Consider the following 19,023-nt stretch of genomic DNA (forward strand, 5'->3'; position numbering starts at 1 on the left):
ACAGGGTAGATGTGTTAGTAGTTGATGTGGTTGGGGGATACAGGGTTAGGTGTGTTAGTAGTTGATGTGGTTGATACAGGGTTAGGTGTGTTAGTAGTTGATGTGGTTGGGGGATACAGGGTTAGGTGTGTTAGTAGTTGATGTGGTTGGGGGATACAAGGGTTAGGTGTGTTAGTAGTTGATGTGGTTGGGGGATACAGGTGTGTTAGTAGTTGATGTGGTTGGGGGATACAGGGTTAGGTGTGTTAGTAGTTGATGTGGTTGGGGGATACAGGGTTAGTGTGTTAGTAGTTGATGTGGTTGGGGGATACAGGGTTAGGTGTGTTAGTAGTTGATGTGGTTGGGGGATACAGGGTTGTGTTAGTAGTTGATGTTTGGGGGATACAAGTTGTTAGTAGTTGATGTTGGGGGATACAGGGTTAGGTGTGTTAGTAGTTGATGTGGTTGGGGGATACAGGGTTAGGTGTGTTAGTAGTTGATGTGGTTGGGGGATACAGGGTTAGGTGTGTTAGTAGTTGATGTGGTTGGGGGATACAGGGTTAGGTGTGTTAGTAGTTGATGTGGTTGGGGGATACAGGGTTAGGTGTGTTAGTAGTTGATGTGGTTGGGGATACAGGGTTAGTGTTAGTAGTTGATGTGGTTGGGGGATACAGGGTTAGAGTAGTTGATGTGGTTGGGGGATACAGGGTTAGGTGTGTTAGTAGTTGATGTGGTTGGGGGATACAGGGTTAGGTGTGTTAGTAGTTGATGTGGTTGGGGGATACAGGGTTAGGTGTGTTAGTAGTTGATGTGGTTGGGGATACAGGGTTAGGTGTGTTAGTAGTTGATGTGGTTGGGGGATACAGGGTTAGGTGTGTTAGTAGTTGATGTGGTTGGGGGATACAGGGTTAGTGTGTTAGGTTGTGTGGTTGGGTTGATGTGATGTTGGGGGATACAAGGTGTGTTAGTAGTTGATGTGGTTGGGGGATACAGGGTGTAGTAGTTGATGTGGTTGGGGGATACAAGGTGTGTTAGTAGTTGATGTGGTTGGGTAGTAGTTGATGTGTTGGGGGATACAAGGTGTGTTAGTAGTTGATGTGGTTGGGGGATACAAGGTGTGTTAGTAGTTGATGTGGTTGGGGGATACAGGTGTGTTAGTAGTTGATGTGGTTGGGGGATACAGGGTGTGTTAGTAGTTGATGTGGTTGGGGATACAGGGTTAGATGTGTTAGTAGTTGATGTGGTTGGGGGATACAGGGTTAGGTGTGTTAGTAGTTGATGTGGTTGGGGATACAGGGTTAGGTGTGTTAGTAGTTGATGTGGTTGGGGGATACAGGGTTAGGTGTGTTAGTAGTTGATGTGGTTGGGGGATACAGGGTTAGGTGTGTTAGTAGTTGATGTGGTTGGGGGATACAGGGTTAGTGTGTAGTAGTTGATGTGGTTGGGGGATACAGGGTTAGGTGTGTTAGTAGTTGATGTGGTTGGGGGATACAGGGTTAGGTGTGTTAGTAGTTGATGTGGTTGGGGGATACAGGGTTAGGTGTGTTAGTAGTTGATGTGGTTGGGGGGGTTAGGTGTGTTAGTAGTTGATGTGGTTGGGGGATACAGGGTTAGGTGTGTTAGTAGTTGATGTGGTTGGGGGATACAGGGTTAGGTGTGTTAGTAGTTGATGTGGTTGGGGGATACAGGGTTAGGTGTGTTAGTAGTTGATGTGGTTGGGGGATACAGGGTTAGGTGTGTTAGTAGTTGATGTGGTTGGGGGATACAGGGTTAGTTGAGTTGATGGTTGGGGGATACAGGGTTAGGTGTGTTAGTAGTTGATGTGGTTGGGGGATACAGGGTTAGGTGTGTTAGTAGTTGATGTGGTTGGGGGATACAGGGTTAGGTGTGTTAGTAGTTGATGTGGTTGGGGGATACAGGGTTAGGTGTGTTAGTAGTTGATGTGGTTGGGGGATACAGGGTTAGGTGTGTTAGTAGTTGATGTGGTTGGGGGATACAGGGTTAGGTGTGTTAGTAGTTGATGTGGTTGGGGATACAGGGTTAGGTGTGTTAGTAGTTGATGTGGTTGGGGGATACAGGGTTAGGTGTGTTAGTAGTTGATGTGGTTGGGGGATACAGGGTTAGGTGTGTTAGTAGTTGATGTGGTTGGGGGATACAGGGTTAGGTGTGTTAGTAGTGATGTGGTTGGGGGATACAGGGTTAGGTGTGTTAGTAGTTGATGTTGGTTGGGGGTTGATGTGGTTGGGGGATACAGGGTTAGGTGTGTTAGTAGTTGATGTGGTTGGGGGATACAGGGTTAGGTGTGTTAGTAGTTGATGTGGTTGGGGGATACAGGGTTAGGTGTGTTAGTAGTTGATGTGGTTGGGGGATACAGGTGTGTTAGTAGTTGATGTGGTTGGGGGATACAGGGTTAGGTGTGTTAGTAGTTGATGTGGTTGGGGGATACAAGGTGTGTTTGGGGGAGTAGTTGATGTGGTTGGGGGATACAAGGTGTGTGGATAAGAGCGTCTGCTAAAAATGAGTTAAATTGTAAATGTGTTAGTAGTTGATGTGGTTGGGGGATACAAGGTGTGTTAGTAGTTGATGTGGTTGGGGGATACAAGGTGTGTTAGTAGTTGATGTAGGGGGATACAAGGTGTGTTAGTAGTTGATGTGGTTGGGGGATACAGGGTGTGTTAGTAGTTGATGTGGTTGGGGGATACAGGGTGTGTTAGTAGTTGATGTGGTTGGGGGATACAGGGTTAGTAGTGATGTTTGGGGGATACAGGGTTAGGTGTGTTAGTTGATGTGGTTGGGGGATACAGGGTTAGGTGTGTTAGTAGTTGATGTGGTTGGGGGATACAGGGTTAGGTGTGTTAGTAGTTGATGTGGTTGGGGGATACAGGGTTAGGTGTGTTAGTAGTTGATGTGGTTGGGGGATACAGGGTTAGGTGTGTTAGTAGTTGATGTGGTTGGGGGATACAGGGTTAGGTGTGTTAGTAGTTGATGTGGTTGGGGGATACAGGGTTAGGTGTGTTAGTAGTTGATGTGGTTGGGGGATACAGGGTTAGGTGTGTTAGTAGTTGATGTGGTTGGGGGATACAGGGTAGTGTGTTAGTAGTTGATGTGGTTGGGGGATACAGGGTGGGTGTTAGTAGTTGATGTGGTTGGGGGATACAGGGTTAGATGTGTTAGTAGTGTGGTTGGGGGATACAGGGTTAGAGTAGTTGATGTGGTTGGGGGATACAGGGTTAGGTGTGTTAGTAGTTGATGTGGTTGGGGGATACAGGGTTAGGTGTGTTAGTAGTTGATGTGGTTGGGGGATACAGGGTGGTTAGTAGTTGATGTGGTTGGGGGATACAGGAGTGTGTTAGTAGTTGATGTGGTTGGGGGATACAGGGTTAGGTGTGTTAGTAGTTGATGTGGTTGGGGGATACAGGGTTAGGTGTGTTAGTAGTTGATGTGGTTGGGGGATACAGGGTTAGGTGTGTTAGTAGTTGATGTGGTTGGGGGATACAGGGTTAGGTGTGTTAGTAGTTGATGTGGTTGGGGGATACAGGGTTAGGTGTGTTAGTAGTTGATGTGGTTGGGGGATACAGGGTTAGGTGTGTTAGTAGTTGATGTGGTTGGGGGATACAAGGTGTGTTAGTAGTTGATGTGGTTGGGGGATACAGGGTTTAGTAGTGTTAGTAGTTGATGTGGTTGGGGATACAAGGGTTAGTAGTAAGTCGCTAGTAGTTGATGTGGTTGGGGGATACAAGGTGTGTTAGTAGTTGATGTGGTTGGGGGATACAAGGTGTGTTAGTATGTTGATGTGGTTGGTAGGATACAGGGTTGGGGGATGGGTGTTAGTAGTTGATGTGGTTGGGGATACAGGGTTAGGTGTGTTAGTAGTTGATGTGGTTGGGGGATACAGGGTTAGGTGTGTTAGTAGTGATGTGGTTGGGGGATACAGGGTTAGTGTGTTAGTAGTGATGTGGTTGGGGGATACAGGGTTAGGTGTGTTAGTAGTTGATGTGGTTGGGGATACAGGGTTAGGTGTGTTAGTAGTTGATGTGGTTGGGGGATACAGGGTTAGGTGTGTTAGTAGTTGATGTGGTTGGGGGATACAGGGTTAGGTGTGTTAGTAGTTGATGTGGTTGGGGGATACAAAGGTGTGTTAGGTTGATGTGGTTGGGGTGTGTTAGTAGTTGATGTGGTTGGGGGATACAGGGTTAGGTGTGTTAGTAGTTGATGTGGTTGGGGGATACAAGGTGTGTTAGTAGTTGATGTGGTTGGGGGATACAGGGTTAGGTGTGTTAGTAGTATGTGGTTGGATACAAGGTTGTAGTTGATGTGGTTGGGGATACAAGGTGTGTTAGTAGTTGATGTGGTTGGGGGATACAAGGTGTGTTGGTAGTTGATGTGGTTGGGGATACAGTGTTTAGTAGTTGATGTGGTTGGGGGATACAGGGTTAGGTGTGTTAGTAGTTGATGTGGTTGGGGATACAGGGTTAGGTGTGTTAGTAGTTGATGTGGTTGGGGGATACAAGGTTATGTGTTACAGTTGATGTGGTTGGGGGATACAGGGTTAGGTGTGTTAGTAGTTGATGTGGTTGGGGGATACAGGGTTAGGTGTGTTAGTAGTTGATGTGGTTGGGGGATACAGGGTTAGGTGTGTTAGTAGTTGATGTGGTTGGGGGATACAGGGTTAGGTGTGTTAGTAGTTGATGTGGTTGGGGGATACAGGGTGTGTTAGTAGTTGATGTGGTTGGGGGATACAGGGTTAGGTGTGTTAGTAGTTGATGTGGTTGGGGGATACAGGGTTAGGTGTGTTAGTAGTTGATGTGGTTGGGGGATACAGGGTTAGGTGTGTTAGTAGTTGATGTGGTTGGGGGATACAGGGTTAGGTGTGTTAGTAGTTGATGTGGTTGGGGGATACAGGGTTAGTGTGTTAGTAGTTGATGTGGTTGGGGGATACAGGGTTAGGTGTGTTAGTAGTTGATGTGGTTGGGGGATACAGGGTTAGGTGTGTTAGTAGTTGATGTGGTTGGGGGATACAGGGTTAGGTGTGTTAGTAGTTGATGTGGTTGGGGGATACAGGGTTAGGTGTGTTAGTAGTTGATGTGGTTGGGGGATACAGGGTTAGGTGTGTTAGTAGTTGATGTGGTTGGGGGATACAGGGTTAGGTGTGTTAGTAGTTGATGTGGTTGGGGGATACAGGGTTAGTGTTAGTAGTTGATGTGGTTGGGGGATACAGGGTTAGGTGTGTTAGTAGTTGATGTGGTTGGGGGATACAGGGTTAGGTGTGTTAGTAGTTGATGTGGTTGGGGGATACAGGGTTAGGTGTGTTAGTAGTTGATGTGGTTGGGGGATACAGGGTTAGGTGTGTTAGTAGTTGATGTGGTTGGGGGATACAGGGTTAGGTGTTAGTAGTTGATGTAGTTGATGTGGTTGGATGGGATACAGGGTTAGGTGTGTTAGTAGTTGATGTGGTTGGGGGATACAGGGTTAGGTGTGTTAGTAGTTGATGTGGTTGGGATACAGGGTTAGGTGTGTTAGTAGTTGATGTGGTTGGGGGATACAGGGTTAGGTGTGTTAGTAGTTGATGTGGTTGGGGATACAGGGTTAGGTGTGTTAGTAGTTGATGTGGTTGGGGGATACAGGGTTAGGTGTGTTAGTAGTTGATGTGGTTGGGGGATACAGGGTTAGGTGTTAGTAGTTGATGTGGTTGGGGGATACAGGGTTAGTGTGTTAGTAGTTGATGTGGTTGGGGGATACAGGGTGTGTTAGTAGTTGATGTTGGGGGATACAGGGTTAGTGTGTTATAGTTGATGTGGTTGGGGGATACAGGGTTAGTGTTTAGTAGTTGATGTGGTTGGGGGATACAGGGTTAGGTGTTTAGTTGATGTGGTTGGGGATACAGGGTTAGGTGTGTTAGTAGTTGATGTGGTTGGGGGATACAGGGTTAGGTGTGTTAGTAGTTGATGTGGTTGGGGGATACAGGGTTAGGTGTTTAGTAGTTGATGTGGTTGGGGGATACAGGGTTAGGTGTGTTAGTAGTTGATGTGGTTGGGGGATACAGGGTTAGGTGTGTTAGTAGTTGATGTGGTTGGGGGATACAGGGTTAGGTGTGTTAGTAGTTGATGTGGTTGGGGGATACAGGGTTAGGTGTGTTAGTAGTTGATGTGGTTGGGGGATACAAGGTGTGTTAGTAGTTGATGTGGTTGGGGATACAGGGTTAGGTGTGTTAGTAGTTGATGTGGTTGGGGGATACATGTGTTAGTAGTTGATGTGGTTGGGGGATACAGGGTTAGGTGTGTTAGTAGTTGATGTGGTTGGGGGATACAGGGTTAGGTGTGTTAGTAGTTGATGTGGTTGGGGGATACAGGGTTAGGTGTGTTAGTAGTTTAGGTGTGTGGTTGGGGGGGATACAGGGTGTGTTAGTATTTGATGTGGTTGGGGGATACAGGGTGTGTTAGTAGTTGATGTGGTTGGGGGATACAGGGTTAGATGTGTTAGTAGTTGATGTGGTTGGGGGATACAGGGTTAGGTGTGTTAGTAGGTGATGTGGTTGGGGGATACAGGGTTAGGTGTGTTAGTAGTTGATGTGGTTGGGGGATACAGGGTTAGGTGTGTTAGTAGTTGATGTGGTTGGGGGATACAAGGTGTGTTAGTAGTTGATGTGGTTGGGGGATACAGGGTTAGGTGTGTTAGTAGTTGATGTGGTTGGGGGATACAGGGTTAGGTGTGTTAGTAGTTGATGTGGTTGGGGGATACAAGGTGTGTTAGTAGTTGATGTGGTTGGGGGATACAAGGTGTGTTAGTAGTAAGTCGCTCTGGATAAGAGCGTCTGCTAAATGACTTAAATGTAAATGTAGTTGATGTGGTTGGGGGATACAAGGTGTGTTAGTAGTTGATGTGGTTGGGGGATACAAGGTGTGTTAGTAGTTGATGTAGTTGGGGGATACAAGGTGTGTTAGTAGTTGATGTGGTTGGGGATACAGGGTGTGTTAGTAGTTGATGTGGTTGGGGGATACAGGGTGTGTTAGTAGTTGATGTGGTTGGGGGATACAGGGTGTGTTAGTAGTTGATGTGGTTGGGGATACAGGGTTAGGTGTGTTAGTAGTTGATGTGGTTGGGGGATACAGGGTTAGGTGTGTTAGTAGATGATGTGGTTGGGGGATACAGGGTTAGGTGTGTTAGTAGTTGATGTGGTTGGGGGATACAGGGTTAGGTGTGTTAGTAGTTGATGTGGTTGGGGGATACAGGGTTAGGTGTGTTAGTAGTTGATGTGGTTGGGGGATACAGGGTTAGGTGTGTTAGTAGTTGATGTGGTTGGGGGATACAGGGTTAGGTGTGTTAGTAGTTGATGTGGTTGGGGGATACAGGGTTAGGTGTGTTAGTAGTTGATGTGGTTGGGGGATACAGGGTGTGTTAGTAGTTGATGTGGTTGGGGGATACAGGGTGTGTTAGTAGTTGATGTGGTTGGGGGATACAGGGTTAGATGTGTTAGTAGTTGATGTGGTTGGGGGATACAGGGTTAGGTGTGTTAGTAGTTGATGTGGTTGGGGGATACAGGGTTAGGTGTGTTAGTAGTTGATGTGGTTGGGGGATACAGGGTTAGGTGTGTTAGTAGTTGATGTGGTTGGGGGATACAGGGTTAGGTGTGTTAGTAGTTGATGTGGTTGGGGGATACAGGGTTAGGTGTGTTAGTAGTTGATGTGGTTGGGGGATACAGGGTTAGGTGTGTTAGTAGTTGATGTGGTTGGGGGATACAGGGTTAGGTGTGTTAGTAGTTGATGTGGTTGGGGGATACAGGGTTAGGTGTGTTAGTAGTTGATGTGGTTGGGGATACAGGGTTAGGTGTGTTAGTAGTTGATGTGGTTGGGGGATACAGGGTGTGTTAGTAGTTGATGTGGTTGGGGCATACAGGGTTAGATGTGTTAGTAGTTGATGTGGTTGGGGGATACAGGGTTAGGTGTGTTAGTAGGTGATGTGGTTGGGGGATACAGGGTTAGGTGTGTTAGTAGTTGATGTGGTTGGGGGATACAGGGTTAGGTGTGTTAGTAGTTGATGTGGTTGGGGGATACAAGGTGTGTTAGTAGTTGATGTGGTTGGGGGATACAGGGTTAGGTGTGTTAGTAGTTGATGTGGTTGGGGGATACAGGGTTAGGTGTGTTAGTAGTTGATGTGGTTGGGGGATACAAGGTGTGTTAGTAGTTGATGTGTTTGGGGGATACAGGGTTAGGTGTGTTAGTAGTTGATGTGGTTGGGGGATACAAGGTGTGTTAGTAGTAAGTCGCTCTGGATAAGAGCGTCTGCTAAATGACTTAAATGTAAATGTAGTTGATGTGGTTGGGGGATACAAGGTGTGTTAGTAGTTGATGTGGTTGGGGGATACAAGGTGTGTTAGTAGTTGATGTGGTTGGGGGATACAAGGTGTGTTAGTAGTTGATGTGGTTGGGGGATACAGGGTGTGTTAGTAGTTGATGTGGTTGGGGGATACAGGGTGTGTTAGTAGTTGATGTGGTTGGGGGATACAGGGTGTGTTAGTAGTTGATGTGGTTGGGGGATACAGGGTTAGGTGTGTTAGTAGTTGATGTGGTTGGGGGATACAGGGTTAGGTGTGTTAGTAGATGATGATGGTTGGGGGATACAGGGTTAGGTGTGTTAGTAGTTGATGTGGTTGGGGGATACAGGGTTAGGTGTGTTAGTAGTTGATGTGGTTGGGGGATACAGGGTTAGGTGTGTTAGTAGTTGATGTGGTTGGGGGATACAGGGTTAGGTGTGTTAGTAGTTGATGTGGTTGGGGGATACAGGGTTAGGTGTGTTAGTAGTTGATGTGGTTGGGGGATACAGGGTTAGGTGTGTTAGTAGTTGATGTGGTTGGGGATACAGGGTGTGTTAGTAGTTGATGTGGTTGGGGGATACAGGGTGTGTTAGTAGTTGATGTGGTTGGGGGATACAGGGTTAGATGTGTTAGTAGTTGATGTGGTTGGGGGATACAGGGTTAGGTGTGTTAGTAGTTGATGTGGTTGGGGGATACAGGGTTAGGTGTGTTAGTAGTTGATGTGGTTGGGGGATACAGGGTTAGGTGTGTTAGTAGTTGATGTGGTTGGGGGATACAAGGTGTGTTAGTAGTTGATGTGTTTGGGGGATACAGGAGTAGATGATTTAGTAGTTCATGTGGTTGGGGGATACAGGGTTAGGTGTGTTAGTAGTTGATGTGGTAGGGGGATACAGGGTTAGGTGTGTTAGTAGTTGATGTGGTTGGGGGATACAGGGTTAGGTGTGTTAGTAGTTGATGTGGTTGGGGGATACAGGGTTAGGTGTGTTAGTAGTTGATGTGGTTGGGGGATACAGGGTTAGGTGTGTTAGTAGTTGATGTGGTTGGGGGATACAAGGTGTGTTAGTAGTTGATGTGGTTGGGGGATACAGGGTTAGGTTGATGTTAGTAGTTGATGTGGTTGGGGATACAAGGTGTGTTAGTAGTTGATGTGGTTGGGGGATACAAGGTTAGTGTTAGTAGTTGATGTGGTTGGGGGATACAAGGTTAGGTGTGTTAGTAGTTGATGTGGTTGGGGGATACAGGGTTAGGTTAGTAGTTGATGTGGTTGGGGGATACAGGGTGTGTTAGTAGTTGATGTGGTTGGGGATACAAGGTGTGTTAGTAGTTGATGTGGTTGGGGGATACAGGGTTAGGTGTGTTAGTAGTTGATGTGGTTGGGGATACAGGGTTAGGTGTGTTAGTAGTTGATGTGGTTGGGGGATACAAGGTGTGTTAGTAGTTGATGTGGTTGGGGGATACAAGGTGTGTTAGTAGTAAGTGTGGTTGGGGGATAAGAGCGTCTGTTAAATGATGTAAATGTAAATGTGTGTTGATGTGGTTGGGGGATACAAGGTGTGTTAGTAGTTGATGTGGTTGGGGGATACAAGGTGTGTTAGTAGTTGATGTGGTTGGGGGATACAAGGTGTGTTAGTAGTTGATGTGGTTGGGGTGATACAGGGTGGTTAGTAGTTGATGTGGTTGGGGGATACAGGTGTGTTAGTAGTTGATGTGGTTGGGGGATACAGGGTGTGTTAGTAGTTGATGTGGTTGGGGGATACAGGGTTAGGTGTTTAGTAGTTGATGTGGTTGGGGGATACAGGGTTAGGTGTGTTAGTAGATGATGTGGTTGGGGGATACAGGGTTAGGTGTGTTAGTAGTTGATGTGGTTGGGGGATACAGGGTTAGGTGTGTTAGTAGTTGATGTGGTTGGGGGATACAGGGTTAGGTGTGTTAGTAGTTGATGTGGTTGGGGATACAGGGTTAGGTGTGTTAGTAGTTGATGTGGTTGGGGGATACAGGGTTAGGTGTGTTAGTAGTTGATGTGGTTGGGGGATACAGGGTTAGGTGTGTTAGTAGTTGATGTGGTTGGGGGATACAGGGTGGTTAGTAGTTGATGTGGTTGGGGGATACAGGGTGTGTTAGTAGTTGATGTGGTTGGGGGATACAGGGTTAGATGTGTTAGTAGTTGATGTGGTTGGGGGATACAGGGTTAGGTGTGTTAGTAGTTGATGTGGTTGGGGATACAGGGTTAGGTGTGTTAGTAGTTGATGTGGTTGGGGGATACAGGGTTAGGTGTGTTAGTTGAGTTGATGTGGTTGGGGGATACAGGTGTGTTAGTAGTTGATGTGTTTGGGGGATACAGGAGTAGATGTGTTAGTAGTTGATGTGGTTGGGGGATACAGGGTTAGGTGTGTTAGTAGTTGATGTGGTTGGGGGATACAGGGTTAGGTGTGTTAGTAGTTGATGTGGTTGGGGGATACAGGGTTAGGTGTGTTAGTAGTTGATGTGGTTGGGGGATACAAGGTGTGTTAGTAGTTGATGTGGTTGGGGGATACAGGGTTAGGTGTGTTAGTAGTTGATGTGGTTGGGGGATACAGGGTTAGGTGTGTTAGTAGTTGATGTGGTTGGGGGATACAAGGTGTGTTAGTAGTTGATGTGGTTGGGGGATACAGGGTTAGGTGTGTTAGTAGTTGATGTGGTTGGGGGATACAAGGTGTGTTAGTAGTTGATGTGGTTGGGGGATACAAGGTGTGTTAGTAGTTGATGTGGTTGGGGGATACAAGGTTAGGTGTGTTAGTAGTTGATGTGGTTGGGGGATACAGGGTTAGGTGTGTTAGTAGTTGATGTGGTTGGGGGATACAGGGTTAGGTGTGTTAGTAGTTGATGTGGTTGGGGGATACAGGGTGTGTTAGTATTTGATGTGGTTGGGGGATACAGGGTGTGTTAGTAGTTGATGTGGTTGGGGGATACAAGGTGTGTTAGTAGTTGATGTGGTTGGGGTGTGTTAGTAGTTGATGTGGTTGGGGATACAGGGTGTGTTAGTAGTTGATGTGGTTGGGGGATACAGGGTGTGTTAGTAGTTGATGTGGTTGGGGATACAGGGTTAGGTGTGTTAGTAGTTGATGTGGTTGGGGGATACAGGGTTAGGTGTGTTAGTAGTTGATGTGGTTGGGGATACAGGGTGTGTTAGTAGTTGATGTGGTTGGGGGATACAGGGTGTGTTAGTAGTTGATGTGATTGGGGGATACAGGGTGTGTTAGTAGTTGATGTGGTTGGGGGATACAGGGTTAGGTGTGTTAGTAGTTGATGTGGTTGGGGGATACAGGGTTAGGTGTGTTAGTAGTTGATTTGGTTGGGGGATACAGGGTTAGGTGTGTTAGTAGTTGATGTGGTTGGGGGATACAGGGTTAGGTGTGTTAGTAGTTGATGTGGTTGGGGGATACAGGGTTAGGTGTGTTAGTAGTTGATGTGGTTGGGGGATACAGGGTTAGGTGTGTTAGTAGTTGATGTGGTTGGGGGATACAGGGTTAGGTGTGTTAGTAGTTGATGTGGTTGGGGGATACAGGGTTAGGTGTGTTAGTAGTTGATGTGGTTGGGGATACAGGGTGTGTTAGTAGTTGATGTGGTTGGGGGATACAGGGTGTGTTAGTAGTTGATGTGGTTGGGGGATACAGGGTTAGATGTGTTAGTAGTTGATGTGGTTGGGGGATACAGGGTTAGGTGTGTTAGTAGGTGATGTGGTTGGGGGATACAGGGTTAGGTGTGTTAGTAGTTGATGTGGTTGGGGGATACAGGGTTAGGTGTGTTAGTAGTTGATGTGGTTGGGGGATACAAGGTGTGTTAGTAGTTGATGTGGTTGGGGGATACAGGGTTAGGTGTGTTAGTAGTTGATGTGGTTGGGGGATACAGGGTTAGGTGTGTTAGTAGTTGATGTGGTTGGGGGATACAAGGTGTGTTAGTAGTTGATGTGGTTGGGGGATACAGGGTTAGGTGTGTTAGTAGTTGATGTGGTTGGGGGATACAAGGTGTGTTAGTAGTAAGTCGCTCTGGATAAGAGCGTCTGCTAAATGACTTAAATGTAAATGTATTTGATGTGGTTGGGGGATACAAGGTGTGTTAGTAGTTGATGTGGTTGGGGGATACAAGGTGTGTTAGTAGTTGATGTGTTGATGTGGTTGGGGATGTGGTTGGGGGATACAAGGTGTGTTAGTAGTTGATGTGGTTGGGGATACAGGGTGTGTTAGTAGTTGATGTGGTTGGGGGATACAGGGTGTGTTAGTAGTTGATGTGGTTGGGGGATACAGGGTGTGTTAGTAGTTGATGTGGTTGGGGGATACAGGGTTAGGTGTGTTAGTAGATGATGTGGTTGGGGGATACAGGGTTAGGTGTGTTAGTAGTTGATGTGGTTGGGGGATACAGGGTTAGGTGTGTTAGTAGTTGATGTGGTTGGGGGATACAGGGTTAGGTGTGTTAATAGTTGATGTGGTTGGGGGATACAGGGTTAGGTGTGTTAGTAGTTGATGTGGTTGGGGGATACAGGGTTAGGTGTGTTAGTAGTTGATGTGGTTGGGGGATACAGGGTTAGGTGTGTTAGTAGTTCATGTGGTTGGGGGATACAGGGTTAGGTGTGTTAGTAGTTGATGTGGTTGGGTGATACAGGGTTAGGTGTGTTAGTAGTTGATGTGGTTGGGGGATACAGGGTGTGTTAGTAGTTGATGTGGTTGGGGGATACAGGGTTAGATGTGTTAGTAGTTGATGTGGTTGGGGGATACAGGGTTAGGTGTGTTAGTAGTTGATGTGGTTGGGGGATACAGGGTTAGGTGTGTTAGTAGTTGATGTGGTTGGGGGATACAGGGTTAGGTGTGTTAGTAGTTGATGTGGTTGGGGGATACAAGGTGTGTTAGTAGTTGATGTGGTTGGGGGATACAGGGTTAGGTGTGTTAGTAGTTGATGTGGTTGGGGGATACAGGGTTAGGTGTGTTAGTAGTTGATGTGGTTGGGGGATACAAGGTGTGTTAGTAGTTGATGTGGTTGGGGGATACAGGGTTAGGTGTGTTAGTAGTTGATGTGGTTGGGGGATACAAGGTGTGTTAGTAGTTGATGTGGTTGGGGGATACAAGGTGTGTTAGTAGTTGATGTGGTTGGGGGATACAAGGTGTGTTAGTAGTTGATGTGGTTGGGGGATACAAGGTGTGTTAGTAGTTGATGTGGTTGGGGGATACAGGGTGTGTTAGTAGTTGATGTGGTTGGGGGATACAGGGTGTGTTAGTAGTTGATGTGGTTGGGGGATACAGGGTTAGGTGTGTTAGTAGTTGATGTGGTTGGGGGATACAGGGTTAGGTGTGTTAGTAGTTGATGTGGTTGGGGGATACAGGGTGTGTTAGTAGTTGATGTGGTTGGGGGATACAGGGTTAGGTGTGTTAGTAGTTGATGTGGTTGGGGGATACAGGGTTAGGTGTGTTAGTAGTTGATGTGGTTGGGGGATACAAGGTGTGTTAGTAGTTGATGTGGTTGGGGGATACAAGGTGTGTTAGTAGTTGATGTGGTTGGGGGATACAAGGTGTGTTAGTAGTTGATGTGGTTGGGGGATACAAGGTGTGTTAGTAGTTGATGTGGTTGGGGGATACAGGGTGTGTTAGTAGTTGATGTGGTTGGGGGATACAGGGTGTGTTAGTAGTTGATGTGGTTGGGGGATACAGGGTTAGGTGTGTTAGTAGTTGATGTCCCTGATATTAATAATAATTATTATCAGAGGGTTCTATCTAGAGATTGAAAAGTTCAACTGGAGATAAAACTAAAAAGCAAACAAAACACTGAGCTAAATGACGTGGTGTGTTGTGTTTGTGTGTAGCCTACCTGGGAACACTGCTCCATGGGCATGTCTCAGGTAAAGGTGGGGGTAAGTGCACCTGGGAAGATGGGGGATGGTGTGCCAATGACGACGGGTGTGGTTGTGCAGGCGAAGCGAGGTGTGTAGGTGGGTATAGGTGTGTGGATGGTGAAGATGGGGCTAGACGTTCCAGTGACAGGGATGATGGAAGATTGGAGCTGGGACTGGGCCTCAGAGACCACTGTAGTTTGGTAGGCACCACCGTCATGATGGGATGGGGCAGATCCTGGCTGGTGTTGCATGGGACTGGAGCAGCCAGATGCAAGTTGTAGTCCACTCTCAGCTGTTGAGATAGGGTAGAGTAAAGTAGGACAGAGTAGTGTAGAGTAGAGTAGGATAGAGTAGTGTAGTGTACAGTAGAGTAAGTAGTGTAGAGTAGAGTAGGACAGAGTAGTGTAGAGTATAGTAGAGTAGAGTAGTGTAGAGTATAGTAGAGTAGGACAGAGTAGTGTAGTGTACAGTAGAGTAGGACAGAGTAGTGTAGAGTAAAGTAGAGTAGAGTAGTGTAGAGTAGAGTAGGACAGAGTAGTGTAGTGTACAGTAGAGTAGAGTAGGACAGAGTAGTGTGGTGTACAGTAGAGTAGAGTAGTGTAGAGTAGGACAGAGTAGTGTAGTGTACAGTAGAGTAGAGTAGGACAGAGTAGTGTGGTGTACAGTAGAGTACAGTAGAGTAGAGTACAGTAGTGGAGTGTACAGTAGAGTAGTGTAGAGTAGAGTAGGACAGAGTAGTGTAGTGTACAGTAGAGTAGGGTAGGGTAGAGTAGAGTAGGACAGAGTAGTGTAGTGTACAGTAGAGTAGAGTAGTGTAGAGTATAGTAGACTAGGACAGTAGTGTAGTGTACAGTAGAGTAGTGTATAGTAGAGTAGGACAGAGTAGTGTGGTGTACAGTAGAGTAGAGTACAGTAGAGTAGAGTACAGTAGTGGAGTGTACAGTAGAGTAGTGTAGAGTAGAGTGGGACAGAGTAGTGTAGTGTAGTACACAGTAGAGTAGTGTAGAGTAGAGTAGGACAGAGTAGTGTAGTGTACAGTAGAGTAGAGTAGTGTAGAGCAGAGTAGGACAGAGTAGTGCAGAGTATAGCAGTGTAGAGTATAGTAGTGTAGAGTAGTGTAGAGTAGAGTAGTGTAGAGTAGTGTATAGCAGTGTAGAGTATAGCAGTGTAGTGCAGAGTATAGTGGTGTAGAGTATAGTAGTGTAGAGTATAGTGGTGTAGAGTAGTGTATAGTATAGTAAAGTAGTGTAGAGTATAGCAGTGTAGTGTAGAGTAGAGTAGTGTAGAGTATAGCGGTGTGGAGTAGTGTAGAGTATAGCAGTGTATAGTATAGTATAGTAGAGTATAGCGGTGTAGAGTAATGTAGAGTATAGTAGAGTAGTGTATAGTGGTGTAGAGTAGTGTAGAGTAGAGTATAGTTGTGTAGTGTGGAGCATAGTAGTGTAGAGTATAGCGGTGTAGAGTATAGTAGTGTAGAGTGTGGTGGTGTAGAGTAGTGTAGAGTATAGTGATGTAGAGTATAGTAGTGTAGAGTATAGTGGTGCAGGGTATAGTAGAGTGGAGTATAGTGGTGTAGAGTAGTGTAGAGTATAGTGGTGCAGGGTATAGTAGAGTGGAGTATAGTGGTGGCATGTAGAGTATAGCAGGGTAGAGTATAGTGGTGTATAGCAGTGTAGAGTATAGTGGTGTAGCGTAGTGTAGAGTATAGTAGTGTAGAGTATAGTGGTATAGAGTATAGTGGTGTAGAGTATAGTAGAGTATAGTGGCGCAGGGTATAGTAGAGTGGAGTATAGTGGTGGCATGCAGAGTATAGCGGTGTAGAGTATAGTGGTGTAGAGTAGTGTAGAGTATAGTAGTGTAGAGTATAGTGGTGCAGAGTATAGTGGTGTAGAGTAGAGTAGTGTGGAGCATAGTGGTGGCATGTAGAGTATAGCAGTGTAGAGTATAGTGGTGTAGAGTATAGTAGTGTAGAGTATAGTGGTGTAGAGTAGTGTATAGTATAGTAAAGTAGTGTAGAGTATAGCAGTGTAGTGTAGAGTACAGTAGTGTAGAGTATAGCGGTGTGGAGTAGTGTAGAGTATAGCAGTGTAGTGTAGAGTACAGTAGTGTAGAGTATAGCGGTGTGGAGTAGTGTAGAGTATAGCAGTGTATAGTATAGTATAGTATAGTATAGTAGAGTATAGCGGTGTAGAGTAATGTAGAGTATAGTAGAGTAGTGTATAGTGGTGTATAGTAGTGTAGAGTAGAGTATAGTTGTGTAGTGTGGAGCATAGTAGTGTAGAGTATAGCGGTGTGGAGTAGTGTAGAGTATAGCAGTGTATAGTATAGTATAGTAGAGTATAGCGGTGTAGAGTAATGTAGAGTACAGTAGTGTAGAGTATAGCGGTGTGGAGTAGTGTAGAGTATAGCAGTGTATAGTATAGTAGAGTATAGTGGTGTAGAGTAATGTAGAGTATAGTATAGTGGTGTATAGTAGTGTATAGTAGAGTATAGTTATGTAGTGTGGAGCATAGTAGTGTAGAGTATAGTGGTGTAGAGTATAGTAGTGTAGAGTGTGGTGGTGTAGAGTAGTGTAGAGTATAGTGTGTAGAGTATAGTAGTGTAGAGTATGGTAGTGTAGAGTATAGTGGTGTAGAGTAGAGTGGAGTATAGTGGAGTGTATCAGTGTAGAGTATAGTGGTGTAGAGTATAGTGGTGTAGAGTAGAGTGGAGTATATCAGTGTAGAGTATAGTGGTGTAGAGTAGAGTAAGGTGGTGTAGATTAGAGTATAGTGGAGTATAGTGGTGTAGAGTAGTGTAGAATATAGTAGTGTAGAGTGTAGTGGTGTAGAGTAGAGTAAGGTGGTGTAGAGCATAGCAGTGTAGAGTATAAGAGTATAGGGTATAGTAGAGTAGAGAAGTGTAGAGTAGAGTACAGTATAGTGGTGTAGTGTAGTGTAGATTAGTGTAGATTAGAGTATAGTAGTGTAGAGTAGAATAGTGTATAGTAGAGTAGTGTAGTGTAGTGTAGAGTAGAGTAGTAGAGTAGTGTAGAGTACAGTATAGTGGTGTAGAGTATAGTATAGTAGTGTAGAGTAGTAGAGTAGAGTACAGTACAGTAGTGTAGAGTATTGTAGTGTAGAGTACAGAATAGTAGAGTAGTGTAGTATAGAGTATAGTAGAGTATAGTAGATTTGAGCAAAGTAGTGTAGAGTATTGTAGTGTAGATTACAGAATAGTAGAGTAGAGTAGTGTAGTGTAGAGTACAGAATAGTAGAGTAGAGTAGTGTAGAGTATAGAAGTGTAGAGTATTGTAGTGTAGAGTACAGAATAGTAGAGTAGAGTAGTGTAGAGTAGAGTATAGTAGTGTAGAGTAAAGAAGAGTAGTGTAGAGTAGTGGTGTAGAGTATAGTGGTGTAGAGTAGAGTATAGTATTGTAGAGTAGAGTAGTGTAGTATAGAGTAGAGTAGAACATAATAGAGTATATAAAAACTAGATATGTAAAAATCCTGACCTAGGAATAGAATCCTGGTTCTGAGGTATCAAAAACAAAAAATAATTCCCTCCTAAAAGTTCCTATTTATATTTCTGCATTAACGTCTACCCCTCAACCACATTGACTCCTCCTAACCTGACTGAAGAGGTAGAGCATGTGCGCCAGGCATCTGGTCCGTGTCAGTTCAATGGAAGTTTGCTTCTCAGACCAATGCCTCGTCATAGTAGATTGGTGCACGTCCAGTCTTTCTAGGGACTCGAACAAGTCCTTGGCCGCCTGTCCATCGCTCATGTCACGTGCCAAGAGCAGTCTAGCATTCAGATTGTTTCTGTTTTGTAATAAAAATTATTTGTAGTTAGCGTTTAGATTTGACCAATTTCAAACAAGTATCATAGTTCACTACAGCAACATATTTTTTTTTGTTTTCATGAGCATGGCCTTATTTCTATTACAGCATATTGGATGACTGTCATTCACCTTCCATTGACCCAGTTCAATGTAACAGTGATAGGTATCGGATACTACATGATACAAACACTTGCCCTATACCCATCACGAGGTTGCAACAACCTAGCTTATGAATGAACGTTTACAACCTAGGTGGCTAAAAAGGTTGAGAGAAAAAAATAGAGGTGACAGACAGTGACACATTCAATACCAGCTTGCACACTCTTGCCATATATATATAGGCTATATATAGATATAGGCTGTAATCATTAGTCCAACAGTTGCAAATGAGAGTTTCTATTGGACAAATTCAGGTACATTTATCCCCGTTTCATTCTGTTTGCTTCCGTTTAAGAAATGTTTTTCAACAGGATCGGCGTAATGAATACACCCCTGATCACGCGTAAACACAGTTCACTTTCATAACAGCCACGTTGTATTCCATCTTGCATCTATGCACTCTACTCCTCTCACCTTTTCCCTTCGCTTTTGGACTTCAATGCACAACACATCTGCTGTATGTGAACAGGCGGAAAAAACCTTTCCAAGCTAAACCATATCATAACCGCTACACACAGCCTACACCATTGTCCCCATATTAGCTAAAGTAACGTCATAGTCAACATAGCTAAAATAACTCATGTGTTAGTAAACCCACTACAATCCTGCAGTAACGTTACAGTGTATAGTCAGTAAGCAGTTACACCGGCGGGCCCCGGTGGCAATAAATTACTAAAACCAAAGGCATACCTTGACTTGGAAGAGTTCCCGTGTTGGATAGTCATAGCCAGCTAGCTAACATAGCATCCCTATGTTATAGCCAGCTGGCTAACATAGCATCCCTATGTTATAGCCAGCTAGCTAACATAGCATCCCTCTGTTATAGCCAGCTAGCTAACATAGCATCCCTCTGTCATAGCCAGCTAGCTAACATAGCATCCCTCTGTTATA

General features: G+C 45.2%; 1 protein-coding gene across 1 annotated transcript in view; it reads right to left on the reverse strand.

The window, feature by feature from the left end:
* The window catches only part of LOC115125007 (protein FAM186B-like), a 33,797-nt gene that overhangs the window by 2,651 nt on the left and 12,123 nt on the right, over window positions 1-19,023 (reverse strand). The window contains exons 7-8 of the mRNA XM_065002054.1: window positions 17,761-17,953; window positions 14,126-14,442 (exon numbers count right to left, since the gene is read on the reverse strand). Of these exons, the coding sequence (XP_064858126.1) occupies window positions 14,126-14,442; window positions 17,761-17,953 (510 nt within the window). The remainder of the gene's footprint in view (window positions 1-14,125; window positions 14,443-17,760; window positions 17,954-19,023) is intronic.

The sequence above is a fragment of the Oncorhynchus nerka genome, linkage group LG15 (assembly GCF_034236695.1).
Source record: "Oncorhynchus nerka isolate Pitt River linkage group LG15, Oner_Uvic_2.0, whole genome shotgun sequence".
In the NCBI taxonomy this organism is placed as follows: Eukaryota; Metazoa; Chordata; class Actinopteri; order Salmoniformes; family Salmonidae; genus Oncorhynchus; species Oncorhynchus nerka.